This window comes from Chrysemys picta, chromosome 3 (assembly GCF_011386835.1).
Source record: "Chrysemys picta bellii isolate R12L10 chromosome 3, ASM1138683v2, whole genome shotgun sequence".
Classification (NCBI taxonomy): Eukaryota; Metazoa; Chordata; order Testudines; family Emydidae; genus Chrysemys; species Chrysemys picta.
In genome coordinates, this window is record NC_088793.1 from 144,532,791 (window position 1) to 144,556,636 (window position 23,846).

Genomic DNA, 23,846 nt, shown 5'->3' on the forward strand with positions numbered 1-23,846 from the left:
CGGCCATGCAAATGTAAACAAACTGTCTGGCAGCCTGCCAATGGATTACCCTAATGGGTCGCAGGTTGCCCACCACGGGCCTAGAGCCTGATTTTCAGACGAGACGATCACCCATCATTCCTACTGATGTCGCAACTGGGGTTGTGAGATTCTCAGCACTTCTGAAAACCAGGGGTCTACAAAGGATTTTAGCTATTTTTATCTCAGTAAATATTAAGAGTGGACCCAATTCTATATCTTTGATTTATTTTGAGAAATACCTATCTGAGCTGTCCAAACAAAGCCAGACAACATCTATGAATAAGAACCAAAGAGCAAAAGTTGCAAAATCTGGTCCATAGTGTGTCCTAATGCAGGGGTGCTGGAACTAGCAGACCTGGGGGTGCAGCAGCACTCCCTGACCTGAAGTGGTTTCCATCATATACAATAACATATGACAATGAAGACGTACACTCAATTCCTCATCTAAAACAGACAATCGCTACATTTTCCATATAAGAAATGTACTAGATTCTGTACAAACATATAGTAACAGACAGTCCCTGCCTCAAATTGCTCACCATCTAAGATGAAGCGTGGGAGGGAAAATACAGGCACAGAGAGGTGAAATGAGTTGCCCAAGGTCATACAGCAGGTCAGTGGTACAGCTGGGAATACAAGCCAGGTGTTTCTTAGCCATCAAACCACACTGCATCTCTCTGCTTCTTTAGTTTAATCCAATGTACTGTATTGTCTTAAGAAAATAAAAGATGTTTTCATTCTCTTTCCTAGGTTTCTATTGTCATTTGCACAGCCTTTATTATAGCATGGTCTCCATATGCTGTCATCTCAATCTGGTCTGCCTGTGGCTACTCTGTGCCCAATCTAACCAGTATCTTTGCCAGTCTGTTTGCCAAGTCTGCCAGCTTCTACAACCCCATTATCTACTTTGGAATGAGCTCCAAATTCCGAAGGGACATTTTTGTCTTGCTGCATTGTGCTAAGGAGACTAAGGACCCCGTGAAGCTCAAACGCTTCAAAAACCTCAAGCAGAAGCAGGAGCCTTCTCCTTCTCAGAGAGAAGAGAAATATGCAGCGGCGGTCCAGCCTGCAGCCAGTCCTGATTCTGGGGTAGGGAGTCCAACCAACACCCCACCTCCCAAAAACAGGGAAGTGTATTTTGGTACCTTTGATTCTGCATCTACCAACCCTGATATTGAATGTGATAGACTGTAAGGCTGCAATTACCATGTGCACCCACTATACATACAACTAGAACAGATTCAGCTCACCACTTCTGAACAGCTCCCTAGTTCCCATTCCATCTGTCTCTTACTCTAGAACTAATGACGACTCCAGTACGACTTAAAGCAAATCAGGATGTGCTAAGCAGATATAATTCTTATTATATATGGGTTATAAACTGCAGTGCAGCAAATTACAATGGTGGGCATCAAATCTAGTGCCAGAGGGAATTTTTCCTTCTCTGGATCTTAGGGTGACCAGCTAGCAACTGTGAAAAAATGGGACAGAGCGTGGGGGGTAATAGGCGCCTATATAAGAAAAAGTCCCGCAAAATGGGACTGTCCCTTTGAAAACAGGATATCTGGTCACCCTACTGGATCTACAGTACAGCATTTGAAAGACTTTATTTAGAAAATTTATCGGTTAGCCAAAATCACTAATATTTTCATATCCAAATTATATTAATTAGGTGATTTCATTTCCCAAAGCACATTTTCCCAGCCTTTTCTACCCTTTAACAGTCCCGGGTTTATCCCATTCCTCTGGCTTCACAATGCTGCCGTTAGTCAAAGGCCAAAAGGGAAGTCTGCATCTGCTAAGATCACTATAATGCTGCTCCATGATCAGCCACTAGAGGGTGTGCAAAAACCACATGCTCTCTGCAGGAGACTAACACTGTCACCTCCATGATACTCTCTGGCTACTCACATTAGAGGGGTGAGTGGGTGGGGATGGGTGTAGAAATAAGAGTCCTGAAGTCTAGCTAGAACTGAGTGCAGTAGCAGCCATGTCACTGGGCTAGTTGGCAAACTCTTTGTGCACAGGCAATGAATAGCAAGATGCTGTTCTCACAAGAGTACTAATAAAGTATGGTTTGAAAATTATTTAAAAACCAAAACCAAAACCCAGACTTTATTGACTCTTCTCAGGGCAGTCCGTATATCTGTCCAGGGATACAAAGCTGCCAACTACTAGCTAGAAATAGCTACTCTATAAAATAGTAGGACAAGGGAGTGATTTAAATAGCGAAGCTGCGGGGTTCAACCAGTAAAAAGGCTTTATTTTTCATGCTATTGGCAGACTCTGCCTATTCTGTCAGGTTTGTTTTCGAAAATGAAAACAAAGAGAGAGGTCTATTTTCCTCCTCCTTGGGGGCTATTCTTGTTCACAGGCTTCCACCCAAAAAATGTATTGGCATGTTTACAGTAAACACGTTCCCTTTGAAACATTGTATCTGCATGTATTCATTGGCATTTGTATGTTCCATCATTAAACAAGATAAATAATTAATGGTTTGCAAACCTCATTACTAGTTCTGAATCTCTGACATCTGAGTGTCCAAGTACATAAACATTGTATTTGTTTTGCAGAAGTATGCTTATCCATGTGTGTTTCTTGGGAAAGTTATCAAAAAAAAGATCCACCTTAATTTCCTCCATTTAGTATATTTGGTTTGAGATTTTCATCTGATTTGAACTTAAACACAAATACACTTTATAAGCAATGGAAGTGAACTATGGTTTCTTTCATGGCCATAGAGCTGAACTGAAAGTGTATTCATTTTCGTGGAAAAATTTTGAGAATTTGGCTTTTTTCTATTTCATTATCATAAATAATTAAAAGCAAATAGGTCAGCTGCTTGTGTCTGGGAGAAGCTGCATTCCCCAATTACAGGAGTGAATCAAACCCACAACAGATTTCAGGCAAAATCCTACCCTGACTGGATGGACTGAAGCAGGGGTGACAGAGGGGTGAGTAGCAGGGTACAAACCCTTGCATCTAGCACAAGAACCATGCCGCTGGCTCTGTGTGTGCAGGTGCTATGCACTATTGAGTACACTTTGCTTCTCCTTGATGTGAGGCACCCTGCTGTCTCAAGTGTACACGTTAGCTATTTAGCTGATGGGCTGGTCACGTCTCATCACCAGCCACCCACCCACCTAACCTGGCTCCCCCCTAGTGCTTTGTTTGTAAGGGAAACACACTGCCCCCTGCACACAGGAAGATGAAAAAGGGGGTGAGTAGGTTCCCTCTGCCTTTCTCCCAATACACACACTGCAGGAGTTGGCCCTTAGGATACACAGAATTGCTATGGCAATTCACATCAGAAGTGACACTCCAAAGGATAGTCTTGCATAGTTAAGACCCACTTCCATGGACATCTTCCAACTCTGCCAGAATAGAAGCTAGAATTCAGTCAACTGTAATGTACGCTACTTTTGACCACTGTAATAGATACACACATCACATATGCACAAACAAATGGTGGAATTGGATGATGGCGGGGATGGGTAGTGGTGGAAAGGAGGACACCAGAAAAGGAAGAAGTGAGTGAGGAAAGCAGGAGGGAGAAGGAGCAGAAGCAGAATGCAGGCATATCTGCTGATGGAGGAGAAGGTGCATTCAATTCTCCCAAAAGCTTGGGCAAGCAGCAACGGTACTTCATCTTGCAAAGACTGTGTGCAGTAGTAAGCTATGGTCCTTCATCAATACACAGTAATGCCACAGAACCCTGGCTCCCATTAAAAGAGCACCCCCAAGGCGGTCTATCTGGCTGTGCCGGTTAGGCAGAGGAATACCACTGAAGAGACCAAACGTGGTACAGGCTCAGCAGCAGCAAGCGCAGCAAAAACAGTGGCATGTTTGTCACTAAGTGTTGCTCAAATAAATAGACACCATATCCAGAAGCCTTGAATAGAAGCAGTTTTGTGATTGCACGCAGATACCAGTGTGTGACACAATGTGTGTGGGGGGGAGAGTCTAAAATGTGTAACATCCCTTCAGTGCACATAAAGTGATTTGTTTCATGACTTAAAGTATGAAATAATTGCAATCATGGAGGGTTTTTAAAATGTATCTCCAACTGCCAGAGATAGGGAGGACTCTGAGTTACTACAGTGAATTCTTTCCCAGGTGTCTGGTAGGTGGATCTTACCCACATGCTCGGGGTCTAACTGATTGCCAGATTTGCAGACAGGAAGGAATTTTTCCCCAGCTCAAATTGGCAGAGACCCTGGAGGTTTTTCATCTTCTTCTGCAGCGAGGGACACAAGTCACCTGCTAGTTTGAACTAGAGAAAATGGTGGAGTCTCTGTAATTTGAAATCTTTAAATCATGATTTGAGGACTTTGGTGATGTAGGCAGAGGTTAGGGGTCTCTTACAGGAGTGGGTGGGTGAGGTTCTGTGTCCTGCAATGTGCAGATCAGAGTAGATGAGCAAAATGGTCCCTTCTGGCCTTAAAGTCAATGAGTCTTTAAGACTCCTGATTTTTGTTCTATTTTTCTTCCCTTTCCTTTCATCATTTTTTTAGGGAAAAAAATTATGATCTTAAGACAGTGGACTGTGAGGAGAGTCCAGTTCAGTCATGGCTTTGCCACAGACTTCCTCCGAGATGTTGGGTAAGTCACATCAGTCAGAATTTTCAGCGGTAGTCACTGATTCTGTGTTCCTCATTTTCTGGAAACATGACTGGATTTATTTTCACAACTGCCATGTGAGAGAGGGATATATTATCCCCCTTTTCACATATGGGGAATTGAGGCACAAAGGGCCAGATCCCCAAAGCTATTTAGGCACCCATCTGCATCTCTAGGTGCTTAAATACCTTCCAAAATCTGGCCCAAAGAGAATAAGACCAACATTTGCAAAAGTGTCCACTGTTTTGGGGTGCCCAGCCTGAGAATTTGAGGGTTTGATTTTCAGAAGTGCTGAACACTCTCAGTTCCAGTTGAAGTCAATGGGAGTTTGGTTGAAATCAATAGGCTCTCAGCACCTGAAAATTCAGGCCTTTGGTCTCTCAAATTAGGCTCTAAAATTTGTGTACACTTCTGCAAATGTTGGGCTATTATCTCTGATCTTAATTCTTCATTTGTGAAAAGGAGAGGCTATGTCCATACCTCACAGGAGACTTGTGCAGATAAATTCATTGGTGTATGTGATAAGGCTGCAGAGAGGTTTTTTTGGGACCTGGAGCAAAATTTGAAACTGAGCCCCCTACACTTCCAAAAAAATTACCAATGAGGGCAGGCCCAGGGGCAAGATGGGGTTGGAGAATAAGCCTACCATTCATTCACCCCACAGCCGTGGCTCTTGTCCACTAGGGCTGGGCTCCCCACTCCAGGTATTGACACGTGGTGCAAACTTGAGTGGTGCTGTAACACCATGCACTAGGTCACAATGCCACTCACTCAAATTTGCCTGACCATTCCTCCTTCATGCCAGAGGGGCAGGTGGGCCAAACCCGAGTGGTGCTGAGACCCCAAGTTGCAATGCCCCTCTGAGGGAGCCCTTGGTCAAACTGCCCCTCCTCCCCCTTCTAGGAAGCTCTGGTCTGTGAGGTGTAGATGTATTGTGAGAGCACCATAAAAAAATTCCATGAGGAAATTAATAATTCTGTACTGAGCCCTGAGTTTGGATATGGCAAGGTGAAGAAGGCAGGGCCCATACATTGAATTATGAAGAGAAAGAACTATTGAACAGCTAGCTGATTCCCAGAGCACTGTCCATCCTGTGCACTGATTCAGGAAGGGGTCCTGCCAGAAAAATAGTTTCCATCCTGTATTTGAATACTGTATCATAATGCATGGCCACCAGGGGCAGAATTAAAGTTGCCTGGGTGCTGTAAGATACTGGCTCTGTCTGTGCCACAACTTTTGATAATACCCAATTATTTCTCTCTCGGCTTGCAGTGCTCCTGGCTAGAATATAGCATCTGAACTCCAAATTCCTGTGCTAGCATTCTGTGCCCCAAACTTCTTTTGTTTTACTGCAACATCCTCCTGAATTTCAGATCATATCTGATATAGTTTTACTTTAATTTTTTTTACCAAAAAGTAACATGGCTCATGTATTGATATGAAGAAGATTACAATAGGCAACCAGACTGTCAACATGTTTGAGTACCAGGTTGAAGTACTGTCTTTTAAGAGTTTAAACTTTATTTAAATGACAGTACAACTCTTTGCCCTAAACCAGTGATGGAAATGGTGCATCTATAAAGGTGCAGGCCGGACGTTTGAGCCCATTTATTGAAATGAAAAAGATTTCAAATTCCTATAATGCAAACTGTGAACTAACTGGCTGGCTGTATTAAAAAAAAAAAAAAAAAGCATAGTACTCCCTTAAGGCTGTTTATTCACTAGTTGCTATACATAATGCAGATTTAGCATGCAGATCAGCATCAACAACCACAAAACATTTCTCCCCAAGGTGCTCCTGCAAAATCCACAGGGCTTCTCCGCCAAAGTCCATCCTGAACCACAGTCATACATGTGATGGTGTTAGTGCTGGCATATTTGGCTTATGCTCACACCCCAAACAACTCCTTGCTGTCATTCCAATGAATGAACTTCATTCCTGGTGTAACTCTACTGCCTTCATTGGAGTTACACCCCAGGACTGAGTCTTACCCACTGAACTTGTCCAGCCTCCACACATAACTTCTTGCTAATACCTCCACTGGAATAATTCCCAAGTGTTCCTCATGCAGAATGTGCTGTTGTAATTTAGTTGGCACAATCACATGAATAACCATTCAACAGGGATGCTCGATGTGTGGTCTCTCATTTTTGTGGGTCAGAAATGGTTTTATGGCATTACAAAGCTTCTGTGTAAAATCAGGCTTTATGTTTTGGATAATATAGGGTCTTTCACAGCATTAAAGCAAACTGTAGTATACTTTACTTGCAGTCATGAAAAGTAACTGATTACTTGAGCTTAGAAAACCATTGTCATAAGGAAATGATTTATATATTGCCTTCCTCCTTTTGTCATTTTTCTGTATAGGTTTCAGCTTTGTCTTTAATTTTGAATGTTAGATTCTCCCTCTTGATGGACAAAAGTGTCTCCACGGTGTAATACAAAGCTACAACCAATCAAGATCTCATATCATAAGAGAGTTATTTGCATTCAGGGATGTTCTAATAATGGTCCTAATCCTGTTCTCATTTAAGCCACTAGGAGCTTTGCTACTGATTGCTAAGAGAGTAGCATTGGGCACAATGTCTACTAAAACTGTAGCAGTAAAAGTTATATATGCAACTTATGTATGGCAGACCTGGAAAGGTGAGATTTTAAAAGCAGATGCACCCAGCCTGTTGAAAGTATGCCATGACATGCTGCACGATGGGAAACTACAGTCATTCAGCTGATCGATCTACAGACCTGATAGAATCATTCAAATCTCAAAGTCCTGTTACTCTATATCCAATTGCATGTTCAGCAGAAAAAGCCACCATGACTCCCATAGGTGGGAGTTCCCATTTTAAACCAGCAATTTCACCTTCCTCATTCCTGTTGCAATTGACTTATTTGAATATTGTTAGAATGACTAATGTTAGGGTGAAAATTTCGTAGAGATGAAGAGATGTAATATTTGTTGGACTTTTACAAAAAAGATTGGTTAATCTGAATCAGTCTGTAAATCCTTATAGTGTCTTAGCTAAAACAAAACAAAAAAAGAGTTGACCGTCAAGCGAGTAGTGGACACATTTTGAACCACTGGTTCTCATTCAAGACTTTCCTTGAGATCTGGATAAACCCAGCATGAATTAAATATTCACAGCAGGCCCAGGAAACCAGACTGGTCTGTGTGCTTGTACTCGTCCCCTTAAAAACCACTTTGAACCCAGTCACAATTATTTCAGGCTTTGCTAACCAGGCGTGGGACAATTTGACTTGCTCAGCAACAAGCTCAAAAACAAATAATCCAATTAATGAAAGAAACAGAGTGTTAAAGTGTTTGGGAATGTTTGGGAATAGCACAGATAAATAGCCAGCACCTCCCTGGTGGAAAGTTTCCCTGGAACAATGGCTCAATGAGGCCCCTTGTTAATTTAGCAGGGACAGCAGTGTGGCTGGTCTGTGAACTCCACAATAGTCAAAGCTGTGACATTTCACTGGCACTCAGAAAACAAGGGGGAAAACAAAGAACCGCACACCATGCAAACAAGTTGGGCTTCAATTAAACAAACTCTAAAGACGAATGGTGACATTTGCAACTGCTGCCTACTTCAGATTCTGCAATGAAATCCAAGCAACTGGTTACATAACTTTTTCCTAGCCATTCAAGCCAGCCCTCATTAGACAACAATAAAGGAATGTCAGCAATGATTTTTTAAAATATTTAGTCTTGATATAGGGGGGAAATGATCAGGTTTATTCCTATTGCACTTACGGAATACAGGTACAGGGTCATTCTTTCAACATTTTAAAATGTATTTATTTTATCATTGTTTCTATGCTAATGACATTCAGCTGCAAATAGCTCTGACTACCTTCAAATACTCACATACTCCCTCTGCCTGCCTTGCCCAAGTAAATTCAGGGCTCTGGCTCAGGTTCCTTAAAGCATGGCTCTATCTGTGACCCTCACAGTGTAAAATCTTGGGATTAAGGGGCCTTGTGACATTATCATAGGGTTACCATACGTCCGGATTTTCCCGGACATGTCCGGCTTTTGGGGGCTCAAATCCCCGTCCGGGGGGAAATCCCCAAAAGCCGGGCATGTCCGGGAAAATCGGGAGGGAGGGAGGGAGGAAGGGCTCGGCCGGGGCCTCTTTGGCCGGGGCCGGGGTCGCGGGCATGGTGCCGGGCCGGGAGCCGGGCCGGGGTCCAGGGGCGCAGTGCCGGGCCGGGCTGGGCGCGGGGCCGGGTGGGGAGCCAGGGGCGCGGTGCCGGGCCGGGGTCCGGGAGCCGAGCTGGGCGCCGGGCCGGGCCCGCGGGGCCGGGAGCCAAGCCGGGCCGGGCGCCAAGCCGGGCCCGCGGGGCCGGGAGCCGGGGGGCCGGGGCCGGGGTTGCGAGCCGGTCCGGGGGGTGCGCCGGGTCGCGGGGCCGGGGGGCCGGGCCGGGGTCGCCGGTCCGGGGTCGCGGGGCCGGGGTCGCCGGTCCGCCGGGGGCCGACAGTGCTGGGCGGGCCGGGGGTGATCGGCCGGGGCCCGGGGCCGGCACCCCAGGGCCCGAGCCGACCCAGGCTGGAGCCGCCGGGGGGCCAGCCTGGGCCGCGCCTCCTCCCCCCACACTCCCCCTTACCTGCTTCAGGCTTCCCGCGAATCAAATGTTCGCGGGAAGAAGGGGGCGGAGTTGGGGCGGGGGCGGGGCTGGGGGCGGGGCCGTGGGCCATGGAGTGTCCTCCATTTGGAGGCACAAAAAATTGTAACCCTGTTATCAGCTCCACTTAATTTAAGCTTTCACCTGTTTGAAAAGTCGCTCACCAATCTTTTTCCTTGCAAAGACAGAGCCAGATCCAGACAGCCTTACATAATGGAGTGTCTTGTGGGCTCTGGTCATGTTAGCTCCTAAATCTAAACAGATCAATAGGGTTGTTTGGTACTGTATTGCGGAAACCCAAAATCTCCTCGAACAACTGCTCTTCCCAGCTCCACTCTTGTCTGCCAGCCACCAGCAAACATGGACTCTAATATGAGGTCCTGCTCCTTACAGCCTGCACCTGTTTCTTCCTATTACCTTCTCCACTCTACTAGGGGGAATAGGTGGTGGCATATTGGGGAAGCCCCCATATTGTCCAACTCATATACTTATACTTAGCTTCTGTATGTCTGACAGGGAAAAAAACTGAGCCAAAACAGATTCCCCCCATCTCTTGGAGGTATGGGGTGAGATCCTGGCCCTACTGAAATCTATAGCAAAACTCCCATTTACTTCAGGATTTCACAGAGACTTAAGAGGTGTGTGGTGGAGCAGAATGGATAGCTAGCTCCAGCACACACCGCTGGGCACTGAAGAGAATCTAGGTGACATGCTCCTCCATCTGGGGAACTGTGAGACATACAGGTTACTTCCCCATACTCAAAAATGCCTGCAGAAGATGTCTGGACCCCAGTAGAGTGTATGAGGCACTAACTGTAACAGGAACCTCTGCAATCGGTAAATAGTGATGCCTATCACGTGACCACAATATAACCTTTTGTATTCCTGACCTAGGTGAGGTGACTGGGGCCATGGAATAAAATTCAATCAGCACAGCTGTGTGTCACAGTAGTATTGCACTGATCAGTGCAATTGCCTTTCTCTGCCCAGCCTTATGAAAGCTTTGTAGAGCAGAGGCAGTTTCTGTAGTGGGAGAAAGGTCTGCAGCAAAGGACATACTCTCTGGCAGGTTTGTAGATGGTGTAGACCAGTGGTTCTCAACATTTCCAGACTAACGTACCCCTTTCAGGAGTCTGATTTATCTTGTGTACCTCAAGTTTCACCTCACTTAAAAACTAATTGCTTATAAAACCAGACATAAAAATACAAAAATGTCACAGCACACAATTACTGGAAAATGGCTTACTTTCTCATTTTTACCATATAATTATAAAATAAATCAATTGGAAAATAAATTTTGTACTTACATTTCAGTGTAATACTTGACCCTCTTTTTCACTTGAGCCTTGTCTGAAGCCCAAGCCCCGCCACCTGGAGCTGAAGCATATAACTTAGCTTTACATGGCCCCCTGTGGTGTGGGGCCCTGGGTAATTGCCCTGCTTGCCTCCCACTAAGGCCGAGCCTGCACTTGCAACCCCCCCTACCCATCCCATGAACCCCCTTTCCAGGAGGCTGCAACCCCCAGGTTGAGAAACACTAATCTAGATTGTAATCTAGATGACCCCATATGGGTCCATGGGATCCGTACTCAGGGGTGCACAGGCCAATTGGGGGGCCCCTGCAAGCTGTAACTCTGGCTCTGCCCACTGCTCCTTCTCTCCCCTCACCCCCAGGGCCCTGCCGCCATGCTCCTCCTCTTCCCTCTTGAGGCCCCATTCCCTGGTCAGGCCAGACAGACGCAGGTGCTGTGGTAGGGTGAGCACTGAGCATATCCCCCCTGTGTGGAGTCCCCTCCCACCTGCTGAGCCCCTCTCCTTCCCCCCTCCCTCCTGTGTGGTGCTACTCCCTCCCGAATCCCTCTCCTCCCTCCTGTGCCGAACTGGGCACTCCCTTCCCGCCCCTCTTCTTCCCCCCTCCATCCCGCACCGAGCTGCCCCCCGCAGCCCCTTCCCCCCCACCCCCATTTTACACATGGGTATAGTGAAACACACAGAGGTTAAATGAATTGCCTACAGTCAAGCGCAACGTGAATCAAGTATCACTGCTAGTTAGAGTCCTGCCTGCCAGTTTCCAACACTTACCAATAGATATTGCTTTAATAAAAAAAAAAACCTCATGTCTCAGCTATTACAATATTTGGCACTTAGGCAGCGGTCTCTGGCATAATGTTGGATTATGTGTACAGACAGCTGCAGCTGTCCACACTGACTCACCTGAAACTACAGGTTCCAAAATTACTGTCACAAGTATCAGCAGGGTTATTAATTAAAAAATCAAACAGTGTAGTGACAGGATGACAAGTTTAAGATAGCCACATTTTTAGTGCACTGAACCATTTATATTCAGCCATTTTTATTTCTATGCTAACTGGGCAGCTGTGGGGAGCCCCAGACTCTCCACCTGTCCTGGGCAAGGAGCCGGGGTGCCCAAGAGCAGCCCCTGGCCAGTGTCCCGGCCCCCTAGGGCGCGCTGTCCAGGACAGGTGGACGGTGCAGGGCTCCCCACAGCAGCCCAGGCTCCCTGGGCAGCTCATACCATGGCCTGACTTCCAGCCAGGCCTGGAGGCAGAGCCCTGGGGGGACTGGGAGGAGCATGGGGCGGGGCCCCCATGGTGAGGGTGGGGGGGGGAGGGGCAATGTTCTTTGTGTCCAGGGCCACAGTAAATTTTAATCCACCTCTGCAACCTCCGGGCTCTGTGCTAGGGCATGCATTGAGACTGCTTGTTCTCAATTCCTCACTGTGGTTTTGGGTCTGAGGCTCTGGCATGCACTGATGATGCCTGTTCCGCAGTCCCTGCCCAGCTCTCAGTACTTGTGGCATTCACAAAACACACCTGCTCTCAGCGATGTGCAGAGGTGGATTAAGGTTTCTTGGGGCCCTGGGCCAGAGCACGTGGGGAGGCCTCTCCCCACCCCTTCCATCTGTGAGAAGAACCCTAAACAAGCTTTAGCAAATAATGGTGGGGTGACTGGGCGCCGTTCATGATGTCTGCCAGACCATGCTGTGCTTCCTTTCTCTTTTTCTCTGTGTGCCTTCTCCACATCTTCAAATGCTTCACTGAATGTTTGAGCTTTCTCCAAGCTGAGTCTCATCTAATCTTCTGGGAGAACATCATTGTTCGTGCTGGCACCAAATGCCATCCATTTCAAGCAATTCGTTGCCTCATTTATAAGTTTGCGGATTCTACTGCCATGGTTGTATGCTTGCCCTCTTAGAGCATGACTAATGACTGAAGCACCATAGATCAGTGGTGGTCAACCAGGAGCACTTGTACCCCTGGGGGCACTCAGAGGTCTTCCAGGGGGTACTCAACTCCTCTAAATTAGTGCAGCTTATAATTTACATATATAGGAAATACTGTAGGGTTCCCCCTCCCCCCCATATTCTCTCATTTCTTGCTTTTCTTTGTACAGTGCTTTGAGGGGCTTATATGGAAAATACTGCTACTATGACTAATATCTAGCTGTTATATAGAGCTTTTCAACAGTAGATATGAAAGTGCTTCATAATTTTTAATGTATTTATCCCAAGTATAACTAGTTTAGTTTGAAATCCATGGCAACATTTTCCATAAGGAGCGGACAGTTCTTTCTTTGGAATTCTGGTGGAGATTTCATGCCGGCGATTACAGGAATGCACACAGTATTTCCAACTTAAACATGTGATTAAGCAATTTATTAAAATGACCTGCTTTACTTAATTTAGGGTCAAAAAAGCAGCTCACACTTTTGTGAAATACTGCCATGGTATTGAAGGCAGGGAAGAAGGGACAGGACCCTATTTAGAAGGATTTATCCATCTAATAGGATTTGTAGACCTAGGTTCTCCTTTTTAGAACTAACAAAGGAGCAGGTTTTCTTTTCAAAAAGATAGATTTCAAAGAAAGCTTTCAGACTCTATTTGATCTTTCTATGGAGCCTAAAGGGCATTTAGAAGAGGGATGGATGGCTCTTCTTTGCTGGTATGTCTCTGTATAACCAACTTTGTACTTAATACAACTACTGTGATATGTAGCAATGTTTAAAATCTCTCTCTTTTAAGGTGGAATAAATTTTAGTGCTTATAAAAAATCAGAGACTTACAAAGTGTATAGATATAGGCTCACATACTGCAGAAGTTTGTGCATAATGACCCTCTGCCTGCAATGAGTCACATACCATTGTTCTGCAAAGACAGAAAGACTAAAAACATCTTATTCCTTGCATTAATTGGCGCATGATATGGGAATCCAGCCCCTTTGCACTGATGCCATGGTACAGGGAACAGCAGTGAAAAGGGGCCATTTGTAGGTGAAGACCAGGCATGGCCAAGTGAACATATCACTCCTCTGTGTTCTCGTCTTGCATGCAAGATGTTTGGCAGAGATGTTCTATAAAATACCCTTATTCTTTCTCTCTAAGGGTGCGTCTACACTGCTCTTCTTTTGGCGGTGTGTAGCATACATACCCACGTAGTCCCTTTGCAAGGTGTGATGGGTTTACAAACCACAGCCAGGAGGATATTAAAGAGCAGCTCTGGGCCTAGGTAGCCCCACCCAGCCACACCTACAGGGCCTGCACAAGCTGCAGGGAGGGCTTTAAAATGGGAGAAGAACAGCTCAGAAGGAGGGCAGGTGGTAGAAGGGAGCAGACAGTGGTCATTAGGTCTGAGGGTCAAAATATTGCCCCAGGGGCACCTTGCCTGAGGCCTCACTACCTGAACCAGAAGAGGACCTATAAAAGAGAGCAGTGATGGGGTAGGAAGACTCAGAGACTTGAGATTTACGCTGGTGGAATAAGCAGGGGCCAGGGTAGGAAGTGGCCTAGGGAGGATGTGGCCCTGATACCCCTGGGGATGATTGTAGCCGCCCACTGTTGGGCCCTGGACTGGAGCTCAGTAGAATGGGGGGGGAGCAGGCTCCCTTTTCCCCACACACTAGCTACAAAGCTCAGCACCACTCCTGCAGGAAGTATCTTGAGCGCATGAAAGTGTGACATGAGTTTCCTATATAAGGTCCTACCCAATGGCAAGGCAGGCAATGCCATAGATGGCTCCACAGTTCAGTAGCCCTTGCATACATATATAGAGGTCTTCCAAGCCGAGGTGACACCGGGGGGGGGCAGGGCATGTGGGGTATGCCTCCCCCTCCCCCCCCCGATTTGCTGCTTGGTTTGTACTGAGCATGCTCAGTAACACTGTTGAAGCTGGCTACCCTCACTCTGCTCCCCCCATTCTCCCGCCACGCTGTCGGCAGGCATGGCTCATCTCTGCTTCCAAGCTTGGGGTAATGATGGGGGTGAAAAAAGAGAAGTGGATGAGCCCTAAAGAGCTGCACTCATCCATTTCTGGCCATCCTCACAGCACTGCAATACAGGCAGCAGGGTTCCACATATCTTTAAAGGAAAGGGGCATGGAGGACTTGGAAATCCTTGGAGAGAGGGTAAAGCAAGGCAGAGGGTCTCTAAGGTAAGGACACTAGAATGGCAGGGTAGGGAGACTATCTTCACCCTGTTGTGTGATTGGGAACGGCTGAAACCTGGCACTGCAACACGCTCCCATTTATTTCCCTACAGACATAACCCTGTTACTATAGATTTCATACTCTGCCCCCTTCTCATTCCCCACACATACAGCCCTTTCAGTGACAGAGTATTCAAAGCAGCTTTGGACGTAAGGATTTTTTTTTTGTGGCGGGAGGGGGAGGAAGCGGGGGGCAGTGGGGAGGACTTCTATTTACAGTCTCAAAAAACCCAAATTGTTGCTTACTGTCCCTGTTATACCCTTAAGCAATTATCTGTACCTGTTTGGTGCATCCAAATACTCAAATGATAGATAATGCCTTGCAATGAACTCTATGAACCAGAAATGCTTTCTTTCCTACCCTACTAGTCACAAACTTTGAATCTACTCAGAACCTACGCTAGAGGGGAAACCTCCCAAAGGACAGCAAGCTGCCCATTGGACCATGCTGATGAGCTCTAATGAGAATGAATCCCTTGTTGAGCTACAATTTGCTACTGATTAGCCTAGGCAGCTACTAGTGCATTAACCCAGTTCCTCAAACATCACTTTGGCTGTTTCCATACTATGCCTGAAGTAATATATGGTTCTACACTGTTTCTGTGATCAGCATGGACAAGTTTTTTTCCCCCTCTGAGAACCATGTTACATAAAACCATGCTATAAAGCTATTCTTCTGGGCAGTCTATAGCATTGCTGGATATCGGAAAAAATCCCTGTCCAGATTGATCAGGGAAACCACAGGAGCATGATTTCAGCTAAAGTGTGGATAGACCCTCAGTTTTCACCAGTATGTGGTGAGTCTTTATAAGGGGTTGCATGCAGATGGGCTTTTTATGAACTCTAGCAACTATATTTTTGTAAGATACAAACCAGCAAAGAAAATAAATTAATATCACACACACAGTTCTGGCCCTTGAGTTTGTTTGGAAACTTGTAGCTGCCAGCACTCTGCTAGGATTCCAGCATGTTGCCTCCAGGAAAATCTACATTTTGAACAGTCTTTGGTCCCTAGAGGCTAGGCTAAAGAAGACAGGGATAAGGGCACCACAGAGAGAATGTATTCAGTTTCAGGGAGGCAGGCACTAACTCAGTACTGTGAAGTGGTCTTGTTTTGGTTTTTTTTGCTGGCATCACCAGCTTACACTGACAATGATGCCCTACAGAGAGTAAGTAGAAAACACGCAGGGAACATGGTCAGGGAAAACAGACAGAAGATTGTTACTGAATTTACATTTTACAGGTCTGGTTTATAGGGACTATATGGACCTTATCCACATGGTGAGGGGCTGTAGGATCCAGAATAAGGCCTGATATGCATTGGAAACTGAATTAATGGCGACAGCTATAGCACATGGCCTGCACTGAAAGCACTCGAATAGAGACAACAAATAGTTAAAAGTCACTTGGATTCCGTTGGAACTGCAAGACTCTACTCCAGCTGTCTGTTCAACACGGTGGAAGCACTTGGTTACCTCCACCATACATAAGATTCCGCAACATAGATTACTTCATTTTTATGAGATCCGCAACACCAAAGGTTTTTATAGTCTTGCACTATTTGGCAAACTGCATTAGACCATTGTCAGGTGGCTCTCAGCTATACCACTAAATGCAAGACATTGTAAGCATGGATATGATAAGCAGTTTTTCCATTTTCAGAGCAGCAAGGTTTATCTAAACAGATGGGCTCTCTTATATAGCTGACACAAGCACTTGGGAACCATCGGGATAGGCTCTATCTATGAATATTCAGTCAGTCAAGCAGCAGAAAGAGAGCTCAGTGTTGGTGGTTTCCTTAGAATATCCCTTCTCTGTAACAACCTATTGCAAAGCCATTTTTGTACCCTGTTTGAAATACTAGCACCTTCTAGTGTCCCCTCCAGGAAAATCTCCTATGTTGTTCCATACTCAAAGAGCAACTGTGTATTTTCAATCTGAATGATCTTTCTCTTTAGTCAAATGGAAAACTACAAAATAAGTATAGTCCCACAAGGGATGTCACCTCTATAACAAGCTACATTGAAACTGAAAACAAAATGGCTGCTGCCTCCATGAAGAGCAGATTTCTAGAAATTTAAAGGTGTCTGACAACACAGACACAACAGGTACATAGCTACATATAAAACACCGTCAAAATAGGGCCTGGATTATTCCCAGATGTACCCTCCTGCACCTGCTTAAACATTCTATGAGACATTAGCAAAGATCTCATCCTACTCTACCATCTTCTCTTGAGCAGTGAAGGAAGATAGGTGACACTGCTCCAGGACCTCATCCTTGGAAGGGGACAGAATTGGCGCTGGCTGTACTGTGAGGGAGGGAAGAGAAGCCTGACTTACACCATTCATTAAACAGTGACACTGCTTCAGTACCTAGTCTCATATAAAGGATACACCAGTGTATCAATGTATATAAAAGCTCCAAGCTGTACCCAATCCTAGAGAGACTCAATCTCCCCAACTCTGGATTTAAAATTATCAGAATCCACACACTATGTTTTTCCCCCCAGACTGAGTCTTGTGCAGTTTCTGCATATATTCTTTTCCAGTAGTTAGAAGTTTGGCCAAAATAGTGATTCTCAAATTGGAATTTGATCGCGGTAGATATTTCATCTCTGATGGCACAACATTTCTATGGCTTTCCGATGGCTTTTACCTGATGTGACCATGACAAGATGCAGGCATCACAGGCTGCCTTCATAATACAGCAGTTTCTAAAGCTGGTACACCCGTTGTAGTTTCAAGAATTTTAACAAGAGGCTTGATCTATACAACTGTCCTCCCATACAGACGACCATGGAATTTCCTGAGTCTGAATATAGTGGGCACCTTTCAAATCTTCACATTTATTGTTCACAGTGTTTAAATTACAGCCCAGTAATTGTGGCATACTCTATTCTAAATTCAGTATAGGGAATATTGTGGCCGTTGTGGCAGAGGTAAATCTGCTGACTTTTTGGACCCATCTGCCATTGCATTACATGTTTAAAGGTCTTCTTCACTTGCTATTAAAACATACAAATACCTTTGCAGATATGAGTAACTTCTTGGTTTGTTCAAACGCCCTATTATATTCTCCACTCCAAACCCAAGAACATTCTCCATTGTACCATCTGATTTACTACAAAGACAGATTAGGACAAAACTGTCCACAACAATTAACCAGTGCTAAAAACCTACTCAGATCTATGCTATTTAAACACAGTTACTTTGGACACATCTTAAATTGTTTCTGGATGAGGCTTAAGGGTTCCACATCAGTCATATGACCCAATGAAATCATTGGGACTGAAAAAGGGCGCATTTCTCCTTTTCCACCGCTAGTCCGCAGTATTGAGCTGTTGCAGTAAAGATTCCAGGGTTCTCAAAAGAGCTTCTATATTTTCACCTGTAATGAGTATGTCACTCAGACTGTAGATCAGGGGTAGGCAACCTATGGCATGTGTGCCAAAGCGGCACTCAATCTGATTTTCAGTGGCACTCACACGGCCCAGGTCCTGGCCACCGGTCCAGGGGGCTCTGCATTTTAATTTAATTTTAAATGAAGCTTCTTAAACATTTTAAAAGCCTTATTTACTTTACATACAACAATAGTTTAGTTATATATTATAGACTTATAGAAAGAGACCTTCTAAAAATGGTATAATGTATTACTGGCCCACAAAACCTTAAATTAGGGTGACTAAATGAAGACTCGGCACACCACTTCTGAAAGGTTGCCGACTCCTAGTGTAGATCATTTCACTAAAATCTTGTAATATTTGGTACATTATACACACTGAAATATAGTTGCAGTGATAATCATTGCAGGGGGAATAGTATTTCCCTCTCTCTCTCTCACACACACACACACACACACACACACACACACACACACACACACACACACACACACACCATTTTGGATATTTATGGCAAGATCATTTCAAGACTCTTGCTTGAGTGCCACCTGCTGGTAAATTTGAGAAATGTAGTTTGGTGAACCTTCATCCGCTTGTTAATGGCACAAACCAATCTAGGTTTTCAGGTCTACATCCAACGAGGTGTTCCCAGTGACTTTGTAGCCTCTGGAAACATGGCCATTGCCATCCTGTTTCATAAAACATACAACAGGTCAAATTCAGTCCTTGTATAAGTGGGTGTACCTCAATTAAAGTAAAAAAGATCCTTACGCTATGCATAAATTTGGCCCAGTGGACTCTGCTCATTCAGAAAAATCTACAGAGAATAGAAAGACAAGGTGAGTGAAGTAATATTTTTATTGGACCAACTGCTGTTGGTAAGAGTGACAAGCTTTCGAGCTACACAGAGCTCCTGCTTATGTCTCTCACCAACAGCAGTTGGTCCAATCGATAAAAGATATTACCTCACCCATCTTGTCTCTCTAATATCCTGGGACTGACATGGCTACAACAACACTGCATACAGAGAATAGGGCAGACTGGCTATCCAGTTGCTCTAATTTTGTAAAACAGCCTCTTATGTATCACAGAATGTTGGCACAGCAGCCGCAGCCACACATAATTCAGCCCTCATGCCTTTCTCAGACATAGGGTGCACACACATCAGTATATTTTATGTAAGCTTTCCAGTACATTGGCTACTTTATTTACCCTGGGGCAATTTAGAAGTAAGTGCTTTAACCAGTTAAAACCAAACAATGAGGGACATAACCCGTCATTACACTGAGGTCCAAATTATACCATTTACATTTTACTGTGATTGGCCCCCAAATTTTTCTTTGTATCTACAGGTTTTAAGTGTACATGGTCTTAATTACAACAGTACCTGAATTAATCTTTCATTACATAGGCTGTTAAAGAAACTGAAGGCCATTCATTTTAGCTACATGATCATTTATCAGCAATTGAACACACAAAGGCAATAAAGCATTTTTGCAGTTCTGAACAGGGTATTGTTTACACATGTCTGACAACCCCGGTGCTGTTGTGACATACTTTGCTTTGCTCCAAGATTCTCTCTTGCAATTGCTGTGCTGGTTACTGATGTGAAAGGCTTGCTCCTTGGCAAGTTCTCACAACATGCCATAGATGGCCACAATTGCAGCCGTGTACACAGCAATGATCTAATGGAAGAAGAATGTTCTTAGGGTTTAGGTATCCAAGTGAGATTTATGAGATCTTGGTTCAGTTCTTGACTCTGAGCCAGACTTCTTATGTGACCTTTAGCAAGTCACTTAGGGTGGGATCCATGAAGACACTCAAGCGTTGTAACGCTTACAGTTGTGGCATCTAGAAAATCCCCGCAACAACACTGTAATCCATTACCCTGAGCTAGGTGCCTAGGCTTCCTATACAATGAATGGGGAGAGATGGGTGCCTAAGAATGTGATTCACAAAAGCCAGCACACTTGGCCAGGAGCTACCTCTGCTAACCAATGGGAGGTGCTGAGAAGAGGGGTGTGCGCTAAACCCTGACCCCTCACAGCGTCAGGCAACTAGCAATGCACAAATGGGAACTTGGCCACAGGAGTCCAGCAGCTAAGGTGTCCCATGTAGGACCAAGTTATGAGCTCCATACAAAATGGGTCTCAAACTGTAACTGTAAATGGGGAATAGTCATCGAGTGGGTCTGTTTCTAGTGGGATCCTGGATCAGTTCTTGGCCCTATGATATTTAACTTTTTTCTCAATGAAAGAAAACAAAATCCTCACTAATAAAGTTTGCAGATAATACAAAAATTGGGAGAGTGGTCAAAATAAAGAGGGCATCTCACCAGAGGTGACACATGGGGCGGTCATGTGCGCCCCTCTTTACAATGTGACACATACCACCCCCACCCCCAGTATCAGCAGATATGCGTTACCTCCACAGGTCGCTAACTCAGAACAATATGGATCGCTTGGTAAATTGGGCACTAGCAAAGCATGTGTGTTTTAATACGGCTAAATGTAAATGGAACAAAGAAGAGAGGTGATACTTACAGAATGGGAGACTCTATCCTGGGAAACAGTGACTCTGAAAAAGATTTGGGGGTCATGGTGGATAATCAGCTGAACATGAACTCCCAGTGTGACTCTGTGGCCAAAAGAGCTAATGCATTCTTGAGGCATAAAGAGGAGAATCTCAAGTAGGAATAGAGAAGTTATTTTCCTCTGTATTTGGCACTGGTGTGACTGTTGCTGAAATATTGTGCCCACAATTCAAGAAGGATGTTGATACATTGGAAAGGGTTCAGAGAAGAGCCACGAGACTGATTAAAGCAGGGGTGTCAAACTCAATTGCACAGGGGGCCAAAACTCAAAACTCGCGGGCCGAACAGTATAACCATTTATTTAACAGACTAAATATTTATGTTTTTTAACCATTAATATGAACCAAAATACAGGATATCATTCCAAAATAAATACATTTCAACTTAAAATATTTTGCTCTTCATAAAAAAATATCCTGTCAATACAATACATTCAAAATCTGTACATGCTGGAATATTAAAAAATCTGAAAATATAAATAAAAAATTGAATTTAAAGCAAAAGTATAATCATAACAAATCATAACATTCCATTTTCTTGTCCTATTTAGTCAGAGCCTGATACTTGGAGTCTTTTCTTTGCAACAAGTTCGTTTATGTTTGGGGTTAGGTTCTGTGTTGTGAAGATTCTCAGGATCGATTGCAGGTGTTCATCAGTGAGGCGACTCCTGTGTGACGTTTTGTTAATTTTCATCACAGAGAACAGCTGCTCGCACAGATATGTGCTGCCAAACATGGACAGGATTCGAGCCGCATGTTGGCGGAGCTGCGGCATCGCTTCAGGAATGAAGCGAGTGAACTGTGCTGGCCCCGCAGTGTCGTACTTTGCCTTCAGTGTCCCGTTACATTGCAGTTCTATCAGCTCCATCTGCATTTCTACAGGTGCGGTTTCCACATCGACTGCAAATGGGTTGCGAAGCAGCTCGAAGTTACTTTTCTGTGCCTCAAAGTCACTGAAGCGCCGTGCGAACTCAGTGCGCAGCGCGCTGAGTTTTTCAGCAAAGGTGGCATTTGGGAAAACTGTGGCACTTTCTTGGTTCCGTATTACTTGGCAACAGGGAAAGTGAGACAAGTTGCATTGGTGCATTTGTGTCTCCCATAAGCGCAGCTTCACTTGAAATGCCTTCACTGCATCATGCATATCGGTTATTATGTGCTCCCGTCCCTGGAGTTGAAGGTTTAAAGCGCTAAGATGCGACGTTATGTCAGCCAGGAACGCCAACTCACATTTCCACTTTTCATCCCGCAGAACTGTGCAGTCTTTCCCCTTACTGTCCATGAACTGGCAGATTTCCTCTCGCAGCTCAAAGTGTCTTTTGAGAACTTTTCCCCGACTTAGCCACCGGACCTCCGTATGATATGGCATATCGCCAAACTCGCTATCTATTTCCCGCAGAAAAGACTGGAATTGGCGGTGATTTAAACCGTGGGCTCTGATAAAGTTGACGGTTTGTGTTACAGTGTTCATCACATGATCCATTTTTAGGACTTTAGCACTCAGCGATTCCTGGTGTATGATGCAGTGATACACTGTCAACTCACCGGCACAGTTCTCCTCCCGCATCTTTGAGCGCATCCTTCCCACCAGTCCATTTTTTTCACCACACATAGCAGGTGCGCCATCTGTTGTAAGTCCAACGAGTTTTTCCCACGGCAGTTTCATGTCGGTTACACTTTGAAATACATTTCCAAAGATGTCTTCTCCTTTCGTTGTCCCGTGCATCGATTTAATGTCCAGTATTTCCTCTGTTACGCACAAATTGGAATCCACACCACGGATAAATATCGCCAGCTGTGCAGTGTCAGTCGCGTCAGTAGTTTCATCCACGGCAAGGGAGTATGCAACAAAATCTTTTGCTCTTTCAATCAACTGTGTTTTCAAATCAGTCGCCATCTCACAAACCCGATTAGCAACAGTGTTTCTGCTGAGGCTTACATTTGCAAACGCTCGCGTTTTATCTGGACAAAGGACGTCGCACACTTTCATCATACAATTCTTTACGAATTCCCCCTCGGTAAACGGCCGTCCTGATTTGGCGATCTCTTCGGCCACAATGAAACTTGCTTTCACAGCAGCTTCACTTTGTGATTTTGCTTTGGTGAAAAACGTCTGCTGGGATGTCAAATTCTTCTTCAACTCCTCTACCTTTTGTAGCTTCTGTCCTGCGCTCAGGTTTTTGAATTTGTTCTCATGTTTCGTCTCGTAGTGCCGTCTTAGGTTATACTCCTTCATTACAGCGATATTACTCCCGCAAAGGAGACACACTGGTTTACCTGCAATTTCAGTAAACATATACTCATTCTCCCACCGGCTTTGAAAGCCTCGGTTTTCAGAATCAATTTTTCTCTTGGCCATTGTTGGGGTCTAGCTTTGATTTGATATTAGCGTTGTATACATCAACAGACCGCGAACTTGAACCGCGGCTTGCCGTTGGCGGCAATTGCACTGCATCATGGGATTTGTAGTGTGTGTTATTGGGGCGTCATATCACAGGGCCATTAAAAACAGATATATAAAACGATTTCGCGGGCCGGATATAATTGTATGGCGGGCCGGATGTGGCCCGCGGGCCTTGAGTTTGACACATGTGGATTAAAGGATTAGAAAATATGCCTTTTGGTGATAGACTCAAGGAGCTCAATCTATTTAGCTTAAAGAAAAGGTCAAGGGGATGGAGCTCGGCTGTTCTCAGTGGTGGCAGATGACAGAACAAGAAGCAACGGTCTCAAGTTGCAGTGGGGGAGGTCTAGGTTGGATATTAGGAAACACTATTTCACTAGGAGAGTGGTGAAGCAATAGAAGGGGAGGTGGTGGAATCTCCATCCTTAGAGGTTTTTAAGGCCCGGCTTGACAAAGCCTTGGCTGGGATGATTTAGTTGGTGTTGGTCCGGCTTTGAGCAGGGGATTGGACTAGATGACCCCCTCCGGTCTCTTCCAACCCTAATCTTCTATGATTTTATGAAGCTGAAGTTAGACAAATTTAGACTGGAAATAAGTCAAAATTTTAATGGAGAAAGTAATTAACAATTGGAACAATTTACCATGGTTCATGGTGGATTCTTCATCCTTAATTTTTAAA

At 44.9% G+C, this 23,846-nt stretch overlaps 2 protein-coding genes across 2 annotated transcripts in view; one reads left to right on the top strand and one right to left on the bottom strand.

Moving 5' to 3' along the window:
* LOC101936907 (opsin-5-like) overlaps nt 1-2,596 on the top strand; it is a 48,870-nt gene extending 46,274 nt beyond the window's left edge. The window contains exon 6 of the mRNA XM_005296341.4: nt 772-2,596. Within this exon, the coding sequence (XP_005296398.1) occupies nt 772-1,215 (444 nt within the window). The 3' untranslated portion in view covers nt 1,216-2,596. The remainder of the gene's footprint in view (nt 1-771) is intronic.
* An 18,454-nt stretch (nt 2,597-21,050) lies between these two features.
* LOC135982446 (general transcription factor II-I repeat domain-containing protein 2A-like) lies at nt 21,051-23,353 on the bottom strand. Its single transcript, XM_065589199.1, has one exon. The coding sequence runs from the start codon at nt 23,120-23,122 to the stop codon at nt 21,314-21,316; it is 1,809 nt and encodes a 602-aa protein (XP_065445271.1). The 5' UTR covers nt 23,123-23,353; the 3' UTR covers nt 21,051-21,313.
* Nucleotides 23,354-23,846: the final 493 nt, after the last annotated feature.